Source organism: Dunckerocampus dactyliophorus, chromosome 1 (genome assembly GCF_027744805.1).
Source record: "Dunckerocampus dactyliophorus isolate RoL2022-P2 chromosome 1, RoL_Ddac_1.1, whole genome shotgun sequence".
Classification (NCBI taxonomy): Eukaryota; Metazoa; Chordata; class Actinopteri; order Syngnathiformes; family Syngnathidae; genus Dunckerocampus; species Dunckerocampus dactyliophorus.
In genome coordinates this window covers 36,955,149-36,974,375 of record NC_072819.1, presented here as the reverse complement: position 1 = coordinate 36,974,375, position 19,227 = coordinate 36,955,149, and the positions used below count along the sequence as shown (strand labels likewise).

Genomic DNA, 19,227 nt, shown 5'->3' with positions numbered 1-19,227 from the left:
CTGTTGAGCCACCAAGTCTGGTGATACTGCTCACCAAACATTACAGTAACATTACTGACACCTGGTGACTAGTGTGGAATACTACATCAGTGTCTTTGAATATTGTATTTGTATTTGACTTCATTCAGCCATTTTTATGCTTGGAAATGCTGAATTTAGGCAAAGAATTTGCATAATAACATTTGCTTAATAATAGGCCGTATTCAACCACAAAAGAGCATGATTTATTAATTAATATATTTGGAGAAAAAACGTGATAGAGTGAAGCTGTGAAATTCGAATCGCAAAGTGGTGAGGGGCGACTGTACCACTAAAATACCAATATAATATAAAATACCATTACCATTTGTTGTTCCTTCTATTTCTGTGTTTTTTCCAAGCCTTACAGTATCTTTGATGCATTTGTTGTGCTCATGATTTCTCCATTATTTCTTACAGTTCCTGCGAGATGTCCTTGACGCACTCTTCTGTCTCTTAGATGACAACACTGACAAATATGGGCCGCTGGTTTTCCAGTCTTTGGTAGGACAATTAAAGCAGCAGAAGTATAATTATTTATTTTTATATAAGCCAAAATTGAGTCACCTATATGTCCATGTGTTCCAGGTATTTATTATTAACTTGCTCAGGGACAGCCGATTCTACCACTTCCGTCCTGTAATGGACTCTTACATCCAAAACCACTTTGCTGGAGCATTGGCATACAAGTAGAACATTTACTACTTCCTGTTTGAAATATTGAGTCGATAATCTAAACATAGAAGACGACAAAGTCAAAAACATTCTTTCAAACTCTGTGCACGCAGGGAGCTTATTCGATGCCTCAAGTGGTACATGGACCGCTCGGCTGAGGTCGTCCGTCAAGACCACATCCAGGAAGCCATGCGGGTAAAGGATTGTGCATCTAGTATTTCAGTTTCAGAGGGACAGAGTCTTTCATTGCTCCCGAGGCACAAATGTATTAGTATGGAAGCAGGAATTGGTCAAACAAAGGCTGCTAAGGAGTAACACGATGCGTCAGGAAGTAAACTTTCTGCTGAGGGATATTGGCAGTGCACAGGGCAACATTTCATTTTGTTTGATACATGTTTTGTAATTATAGTATACCAAATATATTCTTTGTTTAAAACTTTTAAATGAGAATGACTTAAATTTGCATTGTCCCTTAGGCTCTGGAATACCTGTTCAAGTTCATTGTCCAGTCCCGTATACTGTACTCACGGGCTACCTGTGGGATGGAAGAGGAACAATTCCGTGCGAGCATCCAAGAGCTCTTTCAGTCCATCCGCTTTGTGCTAAGCCTGGACAGTCGCAGCTCAGAGAACCTGGTGTTCACACAGGTCTGATAGCTCATACTGTGCCTCATGTCAAGTTTTCTCACTGTATACCGGCACCATCTCTTTGAAAGTCTTGCATATTTGTATTTTTGTTTGTATTTTTTGTTCATTCACAGTCAAAGTTTGCATTTGTGCTTCATTGATTATTTTTTTTCTGTTTCATTTTTGATTTGTTTTATGTTTCATTCTATACTTTGCCCCTTCCTTGGCTTGGTCTTGGAGGGGTCTGATCTTCTGCATGTATCTCTGTGGTAATGCTCCAGGTCTGTCATCAGTCTCAGTAAGTCACAGCACCATGCGTTGGTCCCAAAAATATCACTCACATGATCTGCAGTTGCGGTTTATCTTGGCACCTGTTCTTCTTTAGTAAATATTAAAGGCTGATGGTATTATTATCTTATTAACCTCTTTTGGAATTGCTGAAGTACTCTCAGGCTATTTTCTTACACAGTAATGTTCACCGTACATGTTTTCTGTATGGGTTCGAAACATCAAAATCAAGCCAAAGTTCTTCTTTTTGTCCCCGTCTCAGGCGGCACTGTTGAACAGCTTCCCCGATATCTTTGACGAGCTACTGCAGATGTTCACAGTTCAAGAGGTGGCCGAATATGTCCGCGGCACCCTTGGAAGCATGCCCAGCACTGTTGACATTGGCCAGTCGATGGATGTTGTCAAACTGCAGTCGATTGCGCGGACTGTTGAAAGCCGCCTTTTCTTTTTCCCTGGTAAGAATTTGACAGAAAGTTTGTTGCAAAGTATTTCTGTCTGTGTAGATACAAAGGACTAGGACTGTCGTCTTCCACTAAGGATTTTCATCGTTGAATCTGATTTGTTAGATTTGCCTGTAGTCGACTAATCGTCGAACGTTAGAGCACAGCTAATGGGGAACCCTACAAATAAACAGATCTCATTTGCGACTTTTTCCACCTCAAAGAAAAAGCCTTAGACACTCAGATAAACAAATAAACATGGTAGGTGTACAATAACAGTACCTTTTATTTATCTAGTGACACAGAAAGCAAGATAAACAAAACCCACACGCGGTCGATGTCGGCAAGTGGGCATATCACACATCAGAAAAATGCACATAAAATAGGAACAACATGGCTTGAAAGACAAAACAAAACCAACCTTCTAAAACCCTCAGCAGCGTAGTTTCTTGGATTAAAAAACACAGTCGGGATATAAAATTAAGTTGGTTTACCAGCCTTACCCGTTTTAAATGATAAGCCATGTTGGTTGTTGTGTGACATGTAAGAAGCTGCTGACACAAGTTGCGCCTTACTTTCTTGGGGTCATCTTTAACCTTTTCAAAATACTTCCACACTTTGAATGATTTTTAGCAGCCATTATGAGCCAATAAGTCAGTTGATGTTGGCGGTCATCCGAGCGCTCACCTCAGCTCCTTGGGATTGTGCAATTGAAGCGGGTGATTTTATTCATGCTTAGTAAATACAGCATAGGTCTTCTGTTTAAACACACATGTCATTTTCAATTCTTTATAAACACAAATTAGGCTGATTTTGTATCAAAATACTGTAATTTTGTAACTATAAGCTGATATACTTTTTCCACACGCTTTGAACCCTGTGGCCTGGATAATGACATGGCTAATTTATGTCTAAAAGAACTACAGTTCCCATGATGCTTAAAAGTGCCGAAACAGAAAGTAGTGCATTTCCGCAATAGAGGCTAATACCACATTTTAAAGTCTTATGCAGCGATCGTGTTTTCATCGAGCAAATCTTAAGTAAGTTTGATCAAGTGTAGAATCACTACAGCTTCTGCTTGGACTGCTCGGACCATGGCAGCTGTTGAACTCTGATGAAATAAAGCGTCTCCCGTCTCACCGGAGTTATAGTGATAGTGACGCTGGAAACACAGAGTGTAAGTAGTATTGCAAGGTTTATAGTGTGTCTTTCTGTGTAAATATCCGATGTTACAACATGGACATCTGTGACTTATAGACAAGTGCGGCCTATAAATGTACAACATTTTTTTCTGTTTAAATTTGGTGGGTGCGGCTTATATTCAGGTGCGCTCAATTGTCCGGAATTTACAATAGGCTATTTATAACAAAAACAAAGACATTCTTTGTAAAAATGTATGCTCAGCAAAAGCTGTGGCCAAACCTTGTGTAGTCAGAATGGTACAATGTTGATCACGTGACATTTTCATATGACTCAACTGCGAGGTTGATAATTGAATCAGACTCCGAATTTAATTGAACAGTCGAATATTTTAAGACACCCCTATAGAAGACATACAGTATTGTTGCAATATGGTCCATTGTAAATGTATATAATTGTGACTAATAGAGCTTAAAAAAATTTTGAATCATCCTTCTCCTTCTCTTGTGTTTCCTGCAGAGTCTCGAAGTATTTTGCTTCCTGTTGTCCTGCATCACATTCACCTGCACTTACGCCAGCAGAGGGAGCTGCTCATCTGTTCTGGGATCCTTGGCAGCATCTTTTCAATCATCAAGACCAGTTCTATGGTACAACATGAACAATATTTTTCAATCAAATTGAGCAATTGTTTAGTCGCCAAGAATGTAGAATAATTTTAGTGTATTTTCAGTGTGCATTAAATCCTGTTCCTTTAACTTGCCTCCTCTCAGGAGTCATCTGTTCAGGAGGAGGTGGAGATGATGGTGGAGAGCCTTTTGGATGTGTTGCTGCAGACCTTGCTTTCTATTATGAGCAAGTCCCACTCTGTGGAAACATCCAGAGGACAACGCTGCCCTCAGTGCACTGCAGAGATAACGGTAAGTTCAAAAAGCCTCTTTGATGTGTGAACAAAATATAAAGAACCTGAATAGTTGCGCATTTGATACACCTTTCATTTTCTAATTTTCTCTGATCTAGGGAGAGTATGTGTCCTGTCTCCTGTCTCTACTCCGACAGATGACGGAGATCCACTTTCACCATCTACTCAACAACTTCCATAGCAAGGAGGAGTTGAAAGTGAGAAACCAGACTATTGTAATTATTTTTTTTAGCTACAACCCGCTTATCTCATCCCTAAACTGCATATACTTTGTTGCATGTATTTTTCTTTAGGAATTCCTGCTGAAGATCTTCTGTGTATTCCGAAACCTGATGAAACTGACCATTTTCCCCCGAGATTGGAGTGTCATGAGACTTCTAACCAGTCAGTGAGTCTGATATTTTTGTCTTCTGACATGCTGTCATCATCGCATTAATAGTAAGGGTACTGAGCCTTCCATTAGATCAGACTCTGTTCAAATGACCTCATTGTGAAGGTGACACTTGTGCTGCGATCCCTGTCAACTATTTTGGGCAGCTACCTTTTTCATGAGCTGACAGTGACACGCTTGCTGTGCTTTCTGCAGCATCATCGTTGTGACAACGCAGCTTCTTGCTCCGGCACTGCACAAGAACTTTTCCGAGGCGGATTTTGATTTCAAGGTTTGCGTATGTCCGAAGGAGCAACGTAAACGTTCATGTGATGCTTTTCCGTGACATGAATTGTTTTGTTTACCTTGTTGTGTGTGCTAGGTATGGAACTCCTTCTTCAGCCTAACCGTGCTGTACATCAACCAGCCCAGTCTGCAGCTGGAGGCGCTCGGTCCTGCCAAGAGAAAGAAAGTTCTTGACAAGTAAGGAACCATCAGGTTGTGTACAGGCATTCCAAAAGAATACACACTGACTTTTATGACGTTCTACCATTCTCTCCCTGAAGGTACGGAGATATGAGAGTCCTGATGGCGTATGAGCTGTTTAGCATGTGGCAAAAATTAGGTTTGACTCACACATGCAAATTACAAACAACAAAGAAGTCTGGACATAAATGATATGACGGCATCTACTGTGACTCATCCAGGTGACAACAAGCCCCACTTCATCCCAGGAATGATAGGTCCCTTTCTGGGAGTCACCCTGGTCCCTCAGACTGAAGTTCGAAACATAATGATTCCAATTTTCCATGATATGATGGACTGGGAGCAGAGGAAAAACGGAAACTTCAAACAGGTCACAATGACATTGTTATTTTGTAAAATCACAGGTTGCTGCAGTTGTCTTAACATAGCAAGCCCACACAATTTGGCTGATTGTGTCTGTGTGGTGCGTAGGTGGAAGCGGAGCTGATGGATAAGCTGGACAGCATGGTGTCGGATGGGAAAGGCGATGATAATCACAGGGAGCTCTTCAGCCTTTTGTGAGCATGGCATCACATTTTCACACTCAGGTTGTTCTTGCTGTTAAAATGTCATCCAACACGCTTCTCTGTTGTTGTTTTTTTGACTGTATCACCCCAGGACACAGTTGTTTGGCCCTTACCCAAGGTGAGTTACCGTACTGTCACAGATTCCTTCTTGTGATGATCTGCCTCACTAAGGACATCTGACTGTTTATTCCATGCAGCCTGCTGGAGAAGATAGAGCAGGAAACCTGGAGAGAAACGGGCATCTCATTTGTAACATCAGTCACAAGACTTGTTGAACGGTTGCTGGACTACAGGTAATGTGACAGATTCACAGGACAAATGTATTGGGACACTTGGCTACGATAAAAACAGGACATAAATGGAAGAAACTGCTATTGCTGCTCTAACAAGAATTTGGAGTGTGTTGGGGAATTTCTGTCCTTCCTCATTGATTAATTAAATGATCAGGAGGTGTTCCCTAAGACTTTTGATCATATAATTAAATACTAATATTGTATAGCTCTAAAATAACCATGTATTTTGTTTGTGTAGGGATTGCATGAAAGGAGATGAAGTAGAGAACAAGAAGATGGGCGGCTCTGTCAACCTTATGGTCAGCCATCAGGATTTTCTGCTGATCATAGAAACCTTTGGATTTGCTCCCATGTGAATTAGAAACTAACTTTTCTCGTTACTCAAACCCAGAACTTCTATAAATCGGAGGTAAACAAGGAGGACATGTACATCCGCTACATCCATAAGCTGTGCGACCTGCATCTACAAGCTGAAGACTTCACAGGTACCAAAGACGCATACATTTCCTCAGTTTCATGAAAGATCTTTGGCGCACACAAAGTGGAATTTCTGTTTGGATTTGTTGCTAACAGAAAACCTTTGGGCAGTCTTAAAGAAGTTGTTTTTCCTTCTGAGTGTTTTTTTTTTCCCTTGTTCAAGCTCTCTCCTTCTGCTCTTGAAGCCCGAAAGTAAATTTGACAAAAGCGTATGGCTGAAGGAAACCACGTAATACATAGTGATGACTCAGAGCTACATTTGGTAGATTAAAGAGAGAGTTGAGCCAATTTGATTTAATCTATACGGGATTTTCTTTCAAGTGAAGAGGAACTGAGAAGGAATTGTCGGTAAATGTAATCATACAGTTGACTCAAGGGTGACTCGGCAGCAGTTTGTCAGTAAATGTTGCCAAATATGACTCATACAAAGAGACCTTATTAATTACGTTCACAAAACTATCAAGCTACTGGTGAAAAACGTTAGACCGGATTTAGAGTTGGGGTTTTTTAAGTGATGGCACACATGGCTAATGTGCGTTGTGTGTTTTTATTAGGAGAGAATTTATTAACGCACAGTATCTGCCTGTAACGGTGTACTTCAGTAAGACACAGGGCTCCAGACAGGAGCGTGGCAGATATGATTTCAGCTGTGAGGCTGCACTTTGTTCCTTTGGTCATTAATACAGATAATCGCAAGACTCGAGGCAACTTGTGACATCTGTTCACAGAAAATGTGGCTAAAAATGTCCTGAAGGTACCAGGATGCTGTGGTGGCCAGACTGTGCAAACTGTTCAACATCTGTAGTCGCTTTTTTGAGTTAGTGGGTATGACAGTACGGCATACATTTCCCAACACTCTTTTGCTGACCTTTGACTTGTGATTCTTTGCCAACAGAGGCAGCATTCACCCTGTTACTGTACTGGGAGCTTCTCCAGTGGGAGGACCGGCCTCTAAGGGATTTTCTCCACTATCCCTGCCAGAGCGAGTGGCAACGCAAGGAGAACCTGAGTCGCAAAATCCTCCACTACTTCAACAAGGGCAAGGCAAGGGAACTCTTAGATATACTGTGTCTTACTGACATGTAACCACTCATTAATTTCTGACCTGTACCAGCCTCATCTACAGCTAAAGTGTCACATAAACAGTATGTTGCCCCATTTAATTTGGAGCAGTACACCAAATCTCTGATGGATGGACGGTGATTGATCAATAATTCTCATTTACATTTCAGAGCCTTCAAAAATAACAAGAAATAACAGCTTCAAAATTGCTTGGCTTATGCTCTGCCTTCTATAATAGAGATACGGTATTGGCATGTCTGTTGTTGCCATGGAAACCCTGTATCACCTACTGCGTGGTCTGTTATACTGGTGGTTCAGCATTGGACATCTCTTATGTGTTAATATTAATATTGATGCGAACATTGGTCATAGCTCTGGAACAAAAAAGAAAACAAAATGTTCCTTACTGCAGCTTTAATAACAGGCATACATGTTTGGAGTTGTTGAATTGGAAACCTTCCATGGGAATTAAATACATTCCCAATAACCTGATTTATTCTCAGGAATATTCCTACACAACGTGTCTTCTTCATTCAACAAAATATTTATTTAAAAAACGCAACCCTTCGTGTAGGCCACATATTATCCTGCATATGTAGACAAAGCAGTCGTTCACAAACCCTTTTTTTTTTAAACAACACTTCTGTTTGTCAGATCAAGCACCCATTCACAATTTAAATGATATAAATCCAAACAGCACATTTACCCATACTGCACTGCGGGTGAAATATGATTGACTGATAAAATGTGATTTGCTTCCAAGAATCTCCCCTCCCTGGCCAGTATTCACATCACACACAAAATGTAATTATTTTACAAAGGTCTGCACTTTGGTGAGTGTAAATCCCTCTATAGAGCATGCGAGACGGAAATGAAGCCAAAATTAAAGTCAACTAAAGAAAACCTGTTGCTGTTAGGTAGCAGTGCTAATCCAGAAGTTATTTGTCACTTACTTAGGAGTTTAAAGAATCATTGCTTTCATGGCTGGGATGCTGAACTTGTAATACTTTAGTTGTCAACTTGCCCCATTTCATATTATAATTCTTGCAATGCTTATGTGGCCCTGCAGTGTTGGGAATACGGCATCTCCCTCTGCCGGGAGCTAGCTTTCCAGTATGAGACGTTGTATGATTACCAGAGCCTCAGCTGGATACGGGTACGTTAAGTCATCTGTTCTTGCCTGTCTTGCTATTTATTTCTTCACATCCTAATTATCAATCTGCCTGATTAAACCCATTTTTCATCTTCTGTGTCAGAAAATGGAGGCGGCGTACTATGACAACATTATTGAGCAGCAGAGGATCGAACCTGAGTTTTTCCGAATGGGCTTCTATGGCAGGAAGTTTCCCTTCTTCCTCAGGGTAAGACTTTGCAAGTTTAGTCTGGGCCAGCCTGTGCTGACACAGTTAAGATTCTGCTGATGTGGCTGACTGGCTACTCTGCTCCTTGGTGCTTCAGGATTAGATGATGCCACTTGAGTAAAACAGAGAGGGTATGCAAGACATTACCTTTAAATGAAACCTAAAAAAAGATGAGTGAATTTCTTCTCAGTGGAAAAAATAATCTGCATTAGTGCAGTTATTGACTTTTCCCATAGGGGGAGACAATTAAAGGTACTCCAGTCCACCCACTTATCTGCCTGTCACTCGTGTCAATGTGATACCTGCTCTCCCTCTTTACAGAACAAAGAGTTTGTGTGCCGTGGCTATGACTACGAACGACTCGAGGACTTCCAGCAAAGGATGCTGGGAGAATTTCCGCAAGCTATTGCCATGCAGCATCCAAACCAACCCGATGACACCATCCTGCAGAGTGATGCTCAGTGTATCCCACTCACTGTACTGGAGCCAAGTTTCTGTCACTGGTGATGCAATGTTAGGATTTTCTGTGTCTGCAAGATAGTGAAGCAGAGACATTGTGAAACAATCATGCCATGATAGTATAAAGCAAAGCGCAAAATTCATTTATTTAAGACAATAAAGCTGCCAAAATGGCTTTTTTAAAGATATACTCACACATTGGGTACACAACTTGGGTAATATCCGCATAATGTAATGAGGGGCGATACAATACCATGAAGGTGGAGAAAGTACGAAATATCTGAACACGCTTTGGCCGCACTAATTACGTATGTGGGTGCACGTGTGGCGCACGACACACATAGGAGTCCGCATGTGCGATGTACGAAAAAAATTGACATTTTGCCCAAACATGAAACCAGCAAAATGTTCGAAACGTTGGTCTTACGGACGACGCACAAAGATGTACGAAGTGCATAAGTTTGTCTTGCAACCTGAAAAAAACGTATGCGCCAGTCGTCTGTTTGACATGACAAAGAACCTCTGCGGCCGGTCAGTGGCCAGTCTATGGCTAGGAAATCAGCACGTCACATGAGCGCCCTTTATGCATTTCCTGCGTTTTTTGCATGTAGACCGGCGGTTAGGAACCTGTGCGACCGGTTGTGGCCTAGGCTTTAGGCAGCTGCCTCGCTGGCACTAACTGCAAGCACCATAGCCCACCCTCTTCCTGCTTCCAGCATGTACGCTGGACCCCACATATCACACACGCACACACACACACACGTGCATTAGTTACAATAGTAGATTTGGCAAAGGTTAGCTACTAACGTTAGCTATCATTCAATCTACCATAACAACAGAACGACTGCAAATTGTTGGTAGCTTCTCTGGGACTGCTTTTGTGTGCGTGCATGTGCGTGTGTGCACGTAAGTACAAGACAGCCATGAGCGCCAGTCGTCTTATTTGGGCCGAACAACAATTTTTATGCAATTGAATTTGTAATTGTGAAAAATACAGACATTTTTTGTTCAGTCTGTTATTTTAAGCCACTGTTGGTAACATGCTTGCCGGTGGTGTTGTTCTTGTATTTTTTGTTTTTAAAAAAGTATAATTTGGAGGGAGTTGCAAACAGTCCCTTTAAGATCTCAAAATGGACAAAAACGCAGCCTGCTTCCTCAATTTTGATTAAAAAAAAAATCTACCTTCTAGGTGTATACTGTACATATTTGAATGCTTGAGAATGTTCATAGGATGTCTGATTGAATACATTGTGGTTGTCTGTGATCATGTATTTTTAGTTTTTTTTAAGACATAGTTTCTGATACCCCTAATGAAGTGTCCAGTGTGTGATCGTTTTGATTTATATATCTCTTTTTAAATTTATTTGTATTCCTCTTGTATTATTGACAGTATTTAATGCTTTTATAGTGTATTTTTTATAGTGTATACTTAAGGAACTAAGCAATGATGTATTGTATTTTCATCATGGCTTTCTGCCTGTCAGTGTGCTCCTTGACGCTCAGCTTGTAGACTTGCAGATCTATGCGGTGACTCCAGTGTCAGACATCTCAGATGTGCCTCAACTGGAGCGTGTGCCCGAGAGGATCAAGAGCTTCTACCGCATAAACAATGTCAGCCGCTTCCACTATGACAGGCCTTTCCACAAGGGCCCCAAGGACCGCGAGAATGAGTTCAGGGTACGGTGAGGCAGCCATGACACGGTCTGAATTTAGATGTAGCATCGCATTAAACAGGAAGTAGATCAAGCTGTCGCACGAATGACTCAGGTAGGAAATGCATTGCTGTTGTCTATCCTCTGATGTGTGACGCCCCCTTGTGGTCACAATGGACAACAGGCGTTCACACAACAAGCATTCACTTACGTGTCTAATCGAATCAAATTTAATCTCTTTAACGTCAGACTCATTCGCCATCAAATGTCCACGCAGGCAGCAAAAATGTACATGCACGCTATGATCTTCTAACATATCACTTACTGTTTACCCATTTGATCGCAGGCTAGTATTACATCTCTCAAACCCCTACAGTCAGTCAAACATTTTGGACAAGAAATCATACATTTCTCACCATTGTCCGATATTACACAAATATCAACTACATGGTCAAATGAGCAAATTTCTGTTTTATTTATAAAATCATGAAAGGTTTATCATCTCTTCCCCCTCCTGCACATAGCAGAACTACAGCAGAGGCGCCAAGAGGGGAGACTGCATTATTCCATTTAGAAAAAGTGTTTTTGGACAAACGGCTTTCTACATCCAAGCTGCCACTGACTGGAACCTCACGCTCATAGCCATTTAAATCAAAACACATACAAGACAGTATCATACACAGCACGGAGGGGCGTGGTTACCAAAGTGACGTAATTTGGTCGCGCGGAGCCGTGCGGACCTCGCGGATGCATAAACCAAGCTTTGTTTTAATGTTTGGTGAGACATATAAGATTCAGACTTGATCAAAATAACCCATATTTATGTATTTTGTCATTTAATAGACATGTTTTACACTACATCCTATTAAACGATGATATTTACGATGTATGATGCTATTCATGTGAACATGTCACAAATCAAAGTGAAGTAGCACGTGATATAATGAAATGGCGGTGTGACATCACAACATTGATAAATTAGCTACTTTGTATCATATAAAGTAGGTCTATAAAAAATATCCATGAAAAAACATTTTGCCAGTCAAAATACAGTATGTTATCTTGAATTATTTCAAGTTGTAATATAATGCTGTTTCATGTTAAAGATTGCTATTTTTGATGTGTTCACATAAATCTATATCGTAAATGTCATTGCTTGATAGTTTGAAAAACCGTACATTACATTATATCAAGTGCTGCTTCATGTTGTTAAATATTGTGATTGTTTTTTGCCATGTTCACATGAATAGCATCATACATTGTAAATGTCATCGTTTAATACGATGTAGTGTAAGATGTACAGTGGTGTGAATCCTGATTTCTTATTTTTTGCGTGTTTGCCACATTTAAATGTTTCAGATCATCAAACAATTTTACATCTTAGTCAATGGCAACACAACTGAACACAAAATGCAGTTTTTAAATGAAACTTTTTATTATTAAGAGAGGAAAAAAAATCCAAACCTACATGGCCCTGTGGGAAAAAGTGATTGCCCCTAAAGCTAATAACTGGTTGGTCCATCCTTAGCAGCAACAACTGCAATCAAGCGTTTGTGATAACTTGCAATGAGTCTCTTACAGAGCTGTTGAAGAATTTTGGCCCACACATCTGCAGAATTGGCGTAATTCAGCCACATTGGAGGGTTTTTGAGCATGAACCGCCTTTTTAAGGTCATGCCACAGCATCTCAATAGGATTCAGGTCAGGACTTTGACTAGGCCACTCCAAAGTCTTCATTTTGTTTTTCTTCAGCCATTCACAGGTGGACTTGCTGGTGTGTTTTGGATCATTGTCCTGCTGCAGAACACAAGTTGGTTTCAGCTTGAGGCCACAGACAGATGGCTGGACATTCTCCTTTAGGACTTTTTGGTAGACAGCAGAAATCATGGTTCTGTTTATCACAGCAAGTCTTCCAGGTCCTGAGCCCCAGACCATCACACTGCCACCACCATATTTTACTGTTGGTATGATGTTCTTTTTCTGTACTGTGTCATTACTTTTACGCCAGATGTAATGGGACACATACCTTCCAAAAAGTTTACCTTTTGTCTCATCAGATCACAGAGTATTTTCCCAAAGGTCTTGGGCATCATCAAGATGTTTTCTGGCAAAATTGAGGCGAGCCTTAATGTTCTTATTTTCAGTACTGGTTTTTGTCTTGGAGCTCTGCCATGCAGGCCGTTTTTGCCCAGTGTTCTTATGGTTGAGTCATGAACACTGACCTTAATTGAGGCAAGTGAGGCCTAGAGTTCTTTGGATGTTGTTGTGGTTTTTTTGTGACCCCTTTAAATTAGTTGTCGCTCCGCTGTTGGGGTAATTTTGGTTGGCCAGCCACTCCTGGGAAGGTTCAGCATTGTTCCATGTTTTTGCCGTTTGTGGGTAATGGCTCTCACTGTGGTTCGCTGGAGTCCTAAAGCTTTAGAAATGGCTTTATAACCTTTTCCAGACTGATAGATCTCAGTTACTTTCTTTCTGCAGTTTAAAAACGTAATTTTGTGTTCAGGTGTCATTGACTAATATTTAAATGTGTTTGATGATCTTTGAAGTGTGACAAACTTCAAACCTTTGCAAAAAAATAACAAATCAGGACAGGGGCAGACACTTTTTCACACCACTGTACCTGAAATCCACTCACATGATGTTATTTACCGCCCATCTATCCACCTTTCAGTGTCACCGTTTCTAGCCACAGCTATTTTACAAGGAAACATGTACTGTTGCATGAAATGGATGTTAAGCATTAGCTCACAACCGGTATGTTTTTGACCTCGTAATTTGCGAATGATAGCGTGTTGACACATCCCGGTATTAATCGCTGCTATTCTCCAGTAGTCTGATGCTCACAGAGATGTAATCCGCACCCTCTTTGTTTGTTCTTAAACGTGATTTTAAAGTCATCATTAAAGTCTGAGTCAATTCACGAGTCAGTGATGTGTAAGTCCAAGTCGTGTTGCAAGTTTATGGTCATATTGTCAAGTCCAGTCTGAAGTCATCAAAAATGTGACTCGAGTCCAAGTCACGTGACTTGAGTCCACGTTGTCATAGTTACGTTGTCATAGTCAGACTGAGACGAAAGACTATCTGTAGGTAGTATTGTCATTTAAACTGCTGATTTAATGGAGATATGGCAATTATTTTTGTGCATTTAATCCTTAAGACTCACTCTTTATTTCCTCCCATCTCAGACCCCTGCAAGTTTTTAGAAAGCCACACGTGACACGCTAGTTTCCTCCAACACAGTGGCCCAAATATAAAACCAAGAGATTTTCACGTCAGCTCTTCACAGCACTGACATGCCGGTCTGCAGGGATGCTGCCTATTTACACACTGACCTCAATCATGATGGAGATGTTGGGGAACTAATCTCTTGTCTGCTTGCATCACAGAGCCTGTGGATTGAGAGAACCACCCTGATCCTCTCCCGCCCCCTCCCAGGAATCTCCCGCTGGGCTGAGGTGGAAAGGAGAGAAGTGGTAAGAAACGCCATTGCATTTAGAACATCTTCTTTTATCAGGGTTCCAGTGCTCATCTTAATTGCACGCTCTGTATGACGACATTTTAGATACACCTGCACAATCCAATCCAATGCATGAGTATAATTGAACATTCAGCTTTGACAAAGATAATTAATCACACGGCAGGAGAGTGTTGCAATATCTTCTCAGTATGACGCAATGCAGTTTCAACACCACTGTAAACTACAACCGCAATAATAAACAGGTTGTCAAATTAGTTCATCACAATTGATCATTGTTATCTTTGTAAAATACCTGTGTTTGATTTAGCTCTTGTATTGGATCTCCTTCCACTTTCTTTCTTTTTAAAGAGGTAGCTTCCTCTCGGTTTTTAATCTTGTATTTCTATACGTCCAGGTGGAGGTGAGCCCTCTTGAAAATGCCATTTATGTGGTGGAGAACAAAACCCAGGAGTTGCGGACTTTGATTAGCCAGTACCAACATAGACAGCACCACGGCAACATCAACCCGCTCAGCATGTGCCTCAATGGGGTCATAGACGCTGCAGTGAACGGAGGCATCGCCAGATACCAAGAGGTAGACGTGGAGGACAGGGCTGGTGGGTCTGAATGATGAATTTCAGCATAGAGTTTTCTTGATCTTGTAGGCGTTTTTCGATAAGGACTACATCAGCAGTCACCCGGAGGACACAGAGAGGATCACGCACCTCAAGGATCTGATGCAGGAGCAGGTCAGGCTGAGATTCTACTGGATAGTTCACAGCATGTGCTCAGACACACATAACCTAATCTCATAGACCATAGAGGAGGTAAATTAATGTAGTTTATGTACTGTGTATAAAACACAATATATAACAAAATATATAACCGAGGGTCTTATTAAGATGACCACTGACGTTGTGAAAGCTTAACATGAAGGAAGAACAACTACCAACAGCACACTTCCGGCCTTCACATTAAAAGTGCTGTGCATTACAGCTTGTCTGACTGCACTGAGCAAAGTCTCAGAAAGGTTGCTTCCAACAACATCAAATTAAACGCATTAGGTAAATACAGACTCCCCACTGGTACAAACCTGTTTTCCAGAGAGAAGGTTATCACATTGTTTTTTGATGTGTGGGTAACAGCCAACGTGCTTGCATGAATTAACTTGACGTTGAATAAATACGAAAATATTTCTCACTTGTTGATTTCCTGCTACAGGTGCACATTCTTGGAGTGGGTCTAGCTGTTCATGAGAAGCTGGTCCACCCGGAGATGCGACCCCTCCACAAAAAGCTGGTGGACCAGTTCCACATGATGAGGACAGGCTTACACCACGTGAGTTGCTTTTGGGAGAATTGTACCCCTTTGTTTTTTCCCTCTTTCATATAGGTCACAATGAAACACTTTTTAAAGTATCACAAAATATTTCCTGCTCCTTGTATTGTTTGAGCAGTGTAAATATTCAGAGTAGTATATCTTTGGGGCTCAGCAGGGTATGCCCGGCACAGAGCGATTTGGCCCTGCTGGCTGCTCTTCGGTCAACTCTCCCAGAGGAATCCTTTCCTCTCACAGCCACATGAGTCCTGAGAGTTTGCGGCTCATACACCGTCACAGGTCAGTCGCTCAACACACTGGCACATTGTACCGTAAGTACAGTACATCCATAGTGTATAAGGGTACGTATTGCATGGAAAGTTGTGAAACAATATCATCTAAAGCAGGGGGTGCCCTTAACTGAAAACCTGAATGAAAAGCAGGCTTGCGGGCACCTCATGTGGTCGTGGGGGGCTACCTGGTGCCCGCGGGCACCACGTTGGTGACCCCTGTAATAAGCTATGAAAATAAATGTCACAAAAATGAGTAGCTTCATTTTGTAAAAGTAGCTCTCACAAGAAAAAATGTTGGAGACCACTAATCTAAAGGTTAATCAACCGAAATGAATATTACCACATGGTGTAGAGGTTTTGTGTTTTTTAATAATAATAGTTGCATATATTTGGCACATATTTATATAAATGCCAAACTGTTCATTGTGCACTGAGTGAGCGATACGCAACTTTCCGTTCGAATGATCTTTCAGAATAATGCTTAGGTCCGATATTTCAATGCAACTGCTTGTGTCTCCTGCAGCCCTCTGAACCTGCAGGGTTCAATTCGTCACTCGTCCTCCTCATTGTCCTCCCACACGTCGAGCGAGGCGGGAAACCTTGCCATAATGACTGACGGAATAATGGGGGAGCACCCCGAGGAGGCCATACACATGCAGGTAGAGCTCCAAATAGTAACACACGCTGACGGGCATTTGAATCAGCCTGAAACTGTATTTTTACTCTGCATTTTATTGTAGTCAGTGAAAATTTTAGGAACACAGAGGAATTGACCTGATTGTATGATACAGTAGAGTACAGGTGGTCCTGTACTAATTACACCTAAATTAACTCCTATGTCACTCACACACAGAACACATGAAGGACATAAAACACAGTAAGAAAAACACTAAATGCAAGAATTCAATGAAACAATAACAAATAAAGTAAATATAAAGATAAATAAAAAGTAATAACATCTCAAGTCAAAGCATGAGCAACCTTCTCATCTCAGTAATAAGACCGCTGTACTGCTTAGTTGTTATTGTCGCTTTCATAGGAGCAGATCCTTGCTCGTATAGAGTGTAGCGAGTGCAATGTTAAGGAGTTTTCTGATTTCCAAATGTCTGCGAATGCAACATGAATTCTGACTGTGCGTGTTTGTGCGGGAAGAGGATGGCTCAGAGACTCCTCAGAGAGGACAGTTGAGTTTGCTGATGTTGTTTTGGTGCGGTTCGGCCGACAGTAGCCGGCTTTGTTTTTGCAATAAATAAATAATCGTCCTTTAAAGGTCCGGGTTGACGATACAATATAATATTGATCCGTAATGATGGTCGACGATACAATATAATATTGATCCGTAATGATGGTCGCAACAGGCTTGTATTGAGAGAAGTGTGGCACAGCGTGTATTCTTCCATTGTAACTAGTTCTCGAGCAAGTCTCGTGTTTTCGGACCATAATTAAGTTTTGAATACATTTTTTGGGAGCGCACAGATAATCACGAAACGCTGTGACTCGGAACGTCATAAACCGACACCACCCGTAATTCCATTCTGTACACCATTTTCTAGTTTTGTCAGTACCTTTCTTTCCCACACGATGCTCAATAACTTTTATTTTATTTTGCAGCCGAGCCCCTCTTCCTCCAGCCTGAGCTCTATACGTTCCAACTCCTCCCAAGTTATTAACTCAGCTCCGTCGAGTGCCAGAGGTATGTAACAAATGTTGAAAGTAACACCCTCATTCTTCATGTCTTTTAAGGTACTGAGAGCTGTTAGGGATGAAAATGTGAATATCTGTTTCCACAAGTGTGGAGTGATCAACTTATCTGTTGGCTGTTTAGATCTCAAGATTTCTACGATTCTTACCTTTGCAGGTTCTCCATCATTGCCCGACAAGGCCAAACACAACAGGGAAGTGATGATACTTCTGCCGACTCACCGTGAGAGGGCCAACAACTCCATATACTACAGCATGGCTGAAAATGGACAGGTAGGAAGGAATGTGTACGGTGTAGTCATGTATGTCATGAAGACAACAGGAACAGGGGCAACAGTGTTGTAAAATAGAGAAAAATAAAGGTTTTTGTTGATCATTTGAGAAAAATAGCACTTCCCTTGATTGCTATTCGCCTTCCATTTGCAGAACAACCACATGCAGCGTGCCTTACTGCAGCAAGTCAGCCCCTGCAAGCCGTGTGCCGATCCTCACATGTCTCTGCCAGAGAAAGGTGACACACGAACTGGCCAAAACGATGCACGGATGCACGTGTTGTTTGCGAGCATGTTGACATGTTTATGTATTGCCCGCAGTGTTTCCCAACGCTCCCAGCAGCTGGAGCTTGGATGGAGAAAACAGGGAACAGGTGTCCTACATGCCAACTTCTGCTGGAGGGGTAATTATGCCCCCTGTCCCTCCCAGATCCTTCCCACCAGGTAGATGTCCCTTTTACTGCACACTCATGGTTTTTATGATATACCGTACAGTGAACATGTGCTCACTTGCAGCTCATTAATTTGGCAGGAAAATAAAGAAGGATGTTTGTTTCCTTACATACGTTTTCTTCTTTCTTAGGGCACTTCCTGATGCACTGTGATGCGTTTAACCACCAGAACAGCGACCCACCACCTGCCCTGCCTGTCCGCTCACTTCGAAAGGTACAGACATTTCGTATGCGTCGTTATGTTGATGTACCACACATGCTTTTTAAATAATGCCCACAAGTTTACCAAGTAACTTTAGATACGAGATGAAGAAAACCTTAAAAAAAAAAAACATCCGGCGTGGAGGCAGTGACTGACGCGACACGAGCCGTTTTCAACTCAATGCACCGCGTACGTAACGAAACAAGTTTACCAAGTGAGGCACGGCTCCTCTCTGGCCGGGCTGCAGCCTGCAGCAAGTCTGTCTAGGGAGGGGCGGTCGCTGTGTGTGACTGGCCAATCACAGAGCGTGAAGAGTGAATACATAAGTAGTTAGGATTTCCCTTCATCACGATTACGGGTAAAGACGAGCTGCGCTCGTTTCTTGCTTCGACTCGGCAAAAATGCGTTATCCGTAACATCCCTAGTGTACACCGTGTTTTGGAGACAGAACCAAGAAAAAGCAGATAATTCATACTCTACATAAAAATGAAAAAAGTACGCTAAAGACAAAAAGAAACTACACAAATCACAAATGAAATCTTACATCGAGCAATTCATACCAAACTTGGGTTTGACTGGATTGTTTGACCAGCGTGAGTACTCAAGCACGGTACCCTCTCCTGGCTTCAGCATGGCTGGAAGAGGCGAACTTCAGCCTTCTTCTTCATGACTTAAGTGTTTTGTCACTGCAAAGAGCCGTA

The 19,227-nt window shown here is 41.6% G+C and overlaps 1 protein-coding gene across 2 annotated transcripts in view; it reads left to right on the top strand.

Moving 5' to 3' along the window:
- Nucleotides 1-19,227, top strand: part of dock3 (dedicator of cytokinesis 3) — a 60,908-nt gene that overhangs the window by 36,569 nt on the left and 5,112 nt on the right. Inside the window, exons 20-53 of one of the 2 annotated variants that reach the window (XM_054776877.1) lie at nt 439-522; nt 607-707; nt 807-888; nt 1,170-1,340; nt 1,870-2,062; nt 3,707-3,834; nt 3,958-4,104; nt 4,205-4,303; nt 4,400-4,494; nt 4,693-4,768; nt 4,859-4,959; nt 5,043-5,101; nt 5,184-5,332; nt 5,434-5,519; nt 5,620-5,646; nt 5,726-5,821; nt 6,060-6,120; nt 6,213-6,306; nt 7,194-7,342; nt 8,430-8,516; nt 8,617-8,721; nt 9,043-9,184; nt 10,691-10,857; nt 14,219-14,305; nt 14,705-14,884; nt 14,955-15,038; nt 15,511-15,627; nt 15,785-15,906; nt 16,423-16,558; nt 17,511-17,592; nt 17,758-17,873; nt 18,027-18,111; nt 18,194-18,316; nt 18,456-18,538. In XM_054776877.1, the coding sequence (XP_054632852.1) occupies nt 439-522; nt 607-707; nt 807-888; nt 1,170-1,340; nt 1,870-2,062; nt 3,707-3,834; nt 3,958-4,104; nt 4,205-4,303; nt 4,400-4,494; nt 4,693-4,768; nt 4,859-4,959; nt 5,043-5,101; nt 5,184-5,332; nt 5,434-5,519; nt 5,620-5,646; nt 5,726-5,821; nt 6,060-6,120; nt 6,213-6,306; nt 7,194-7,342; nt 8,430-8,516; nt 8,617-8,721; nt 9,043-9,184; nt 10,691-10,857; nt 14,219-14,305; nt 14,705-14,884; nt 14,955-15,038; nt 15,511-15,627; nt 15,785-15,906; nt 16,423-16,558; nt 17,511-17,592; nt 17,758-17,873; nt 18,027-18,111; nt 18,194-18,316; nt 18,456-18,538 (3,714 nt within the window). Of the gene's footprint in view, nt 1-438; nt 523-606; nt 708-806; nt 889-1,169; nt 1,341-1,869; nt 2,063-3,706; nt 3,835-3,957; nt 4,105-4,204; nt 4,304-4,399; nt 4,495-4,692; nt 4,769-4,858; nt 4,960-5,042; nt 5,102-5,183; nt 5,333-5,433; nt 5,520-5,619; nt 5,647-5,725; nt 5,822-6,059; nt 6,121-6,212; nt 6,307-7,193; nt 7,343-8,429; nt 8,517-8,616; nt 8,722-9,042; nt 9,185-10,690; nt 10,858-14,218; nt 14,306-14,704; nt 14,885-14,954; nt 15,039-15,510; nt 15,628-15,763; nt 15,907-16,422; nt 16,559-17,510; nt 17,593-17,757; nt 17,874-18,026; nt 18,112-18,193; nt 18,317-18,455; nt 18,539-19,227 lie in introns of both variants that reach the window. The other variant, XM_054776868.1, reaches the window with a different exon arrangement.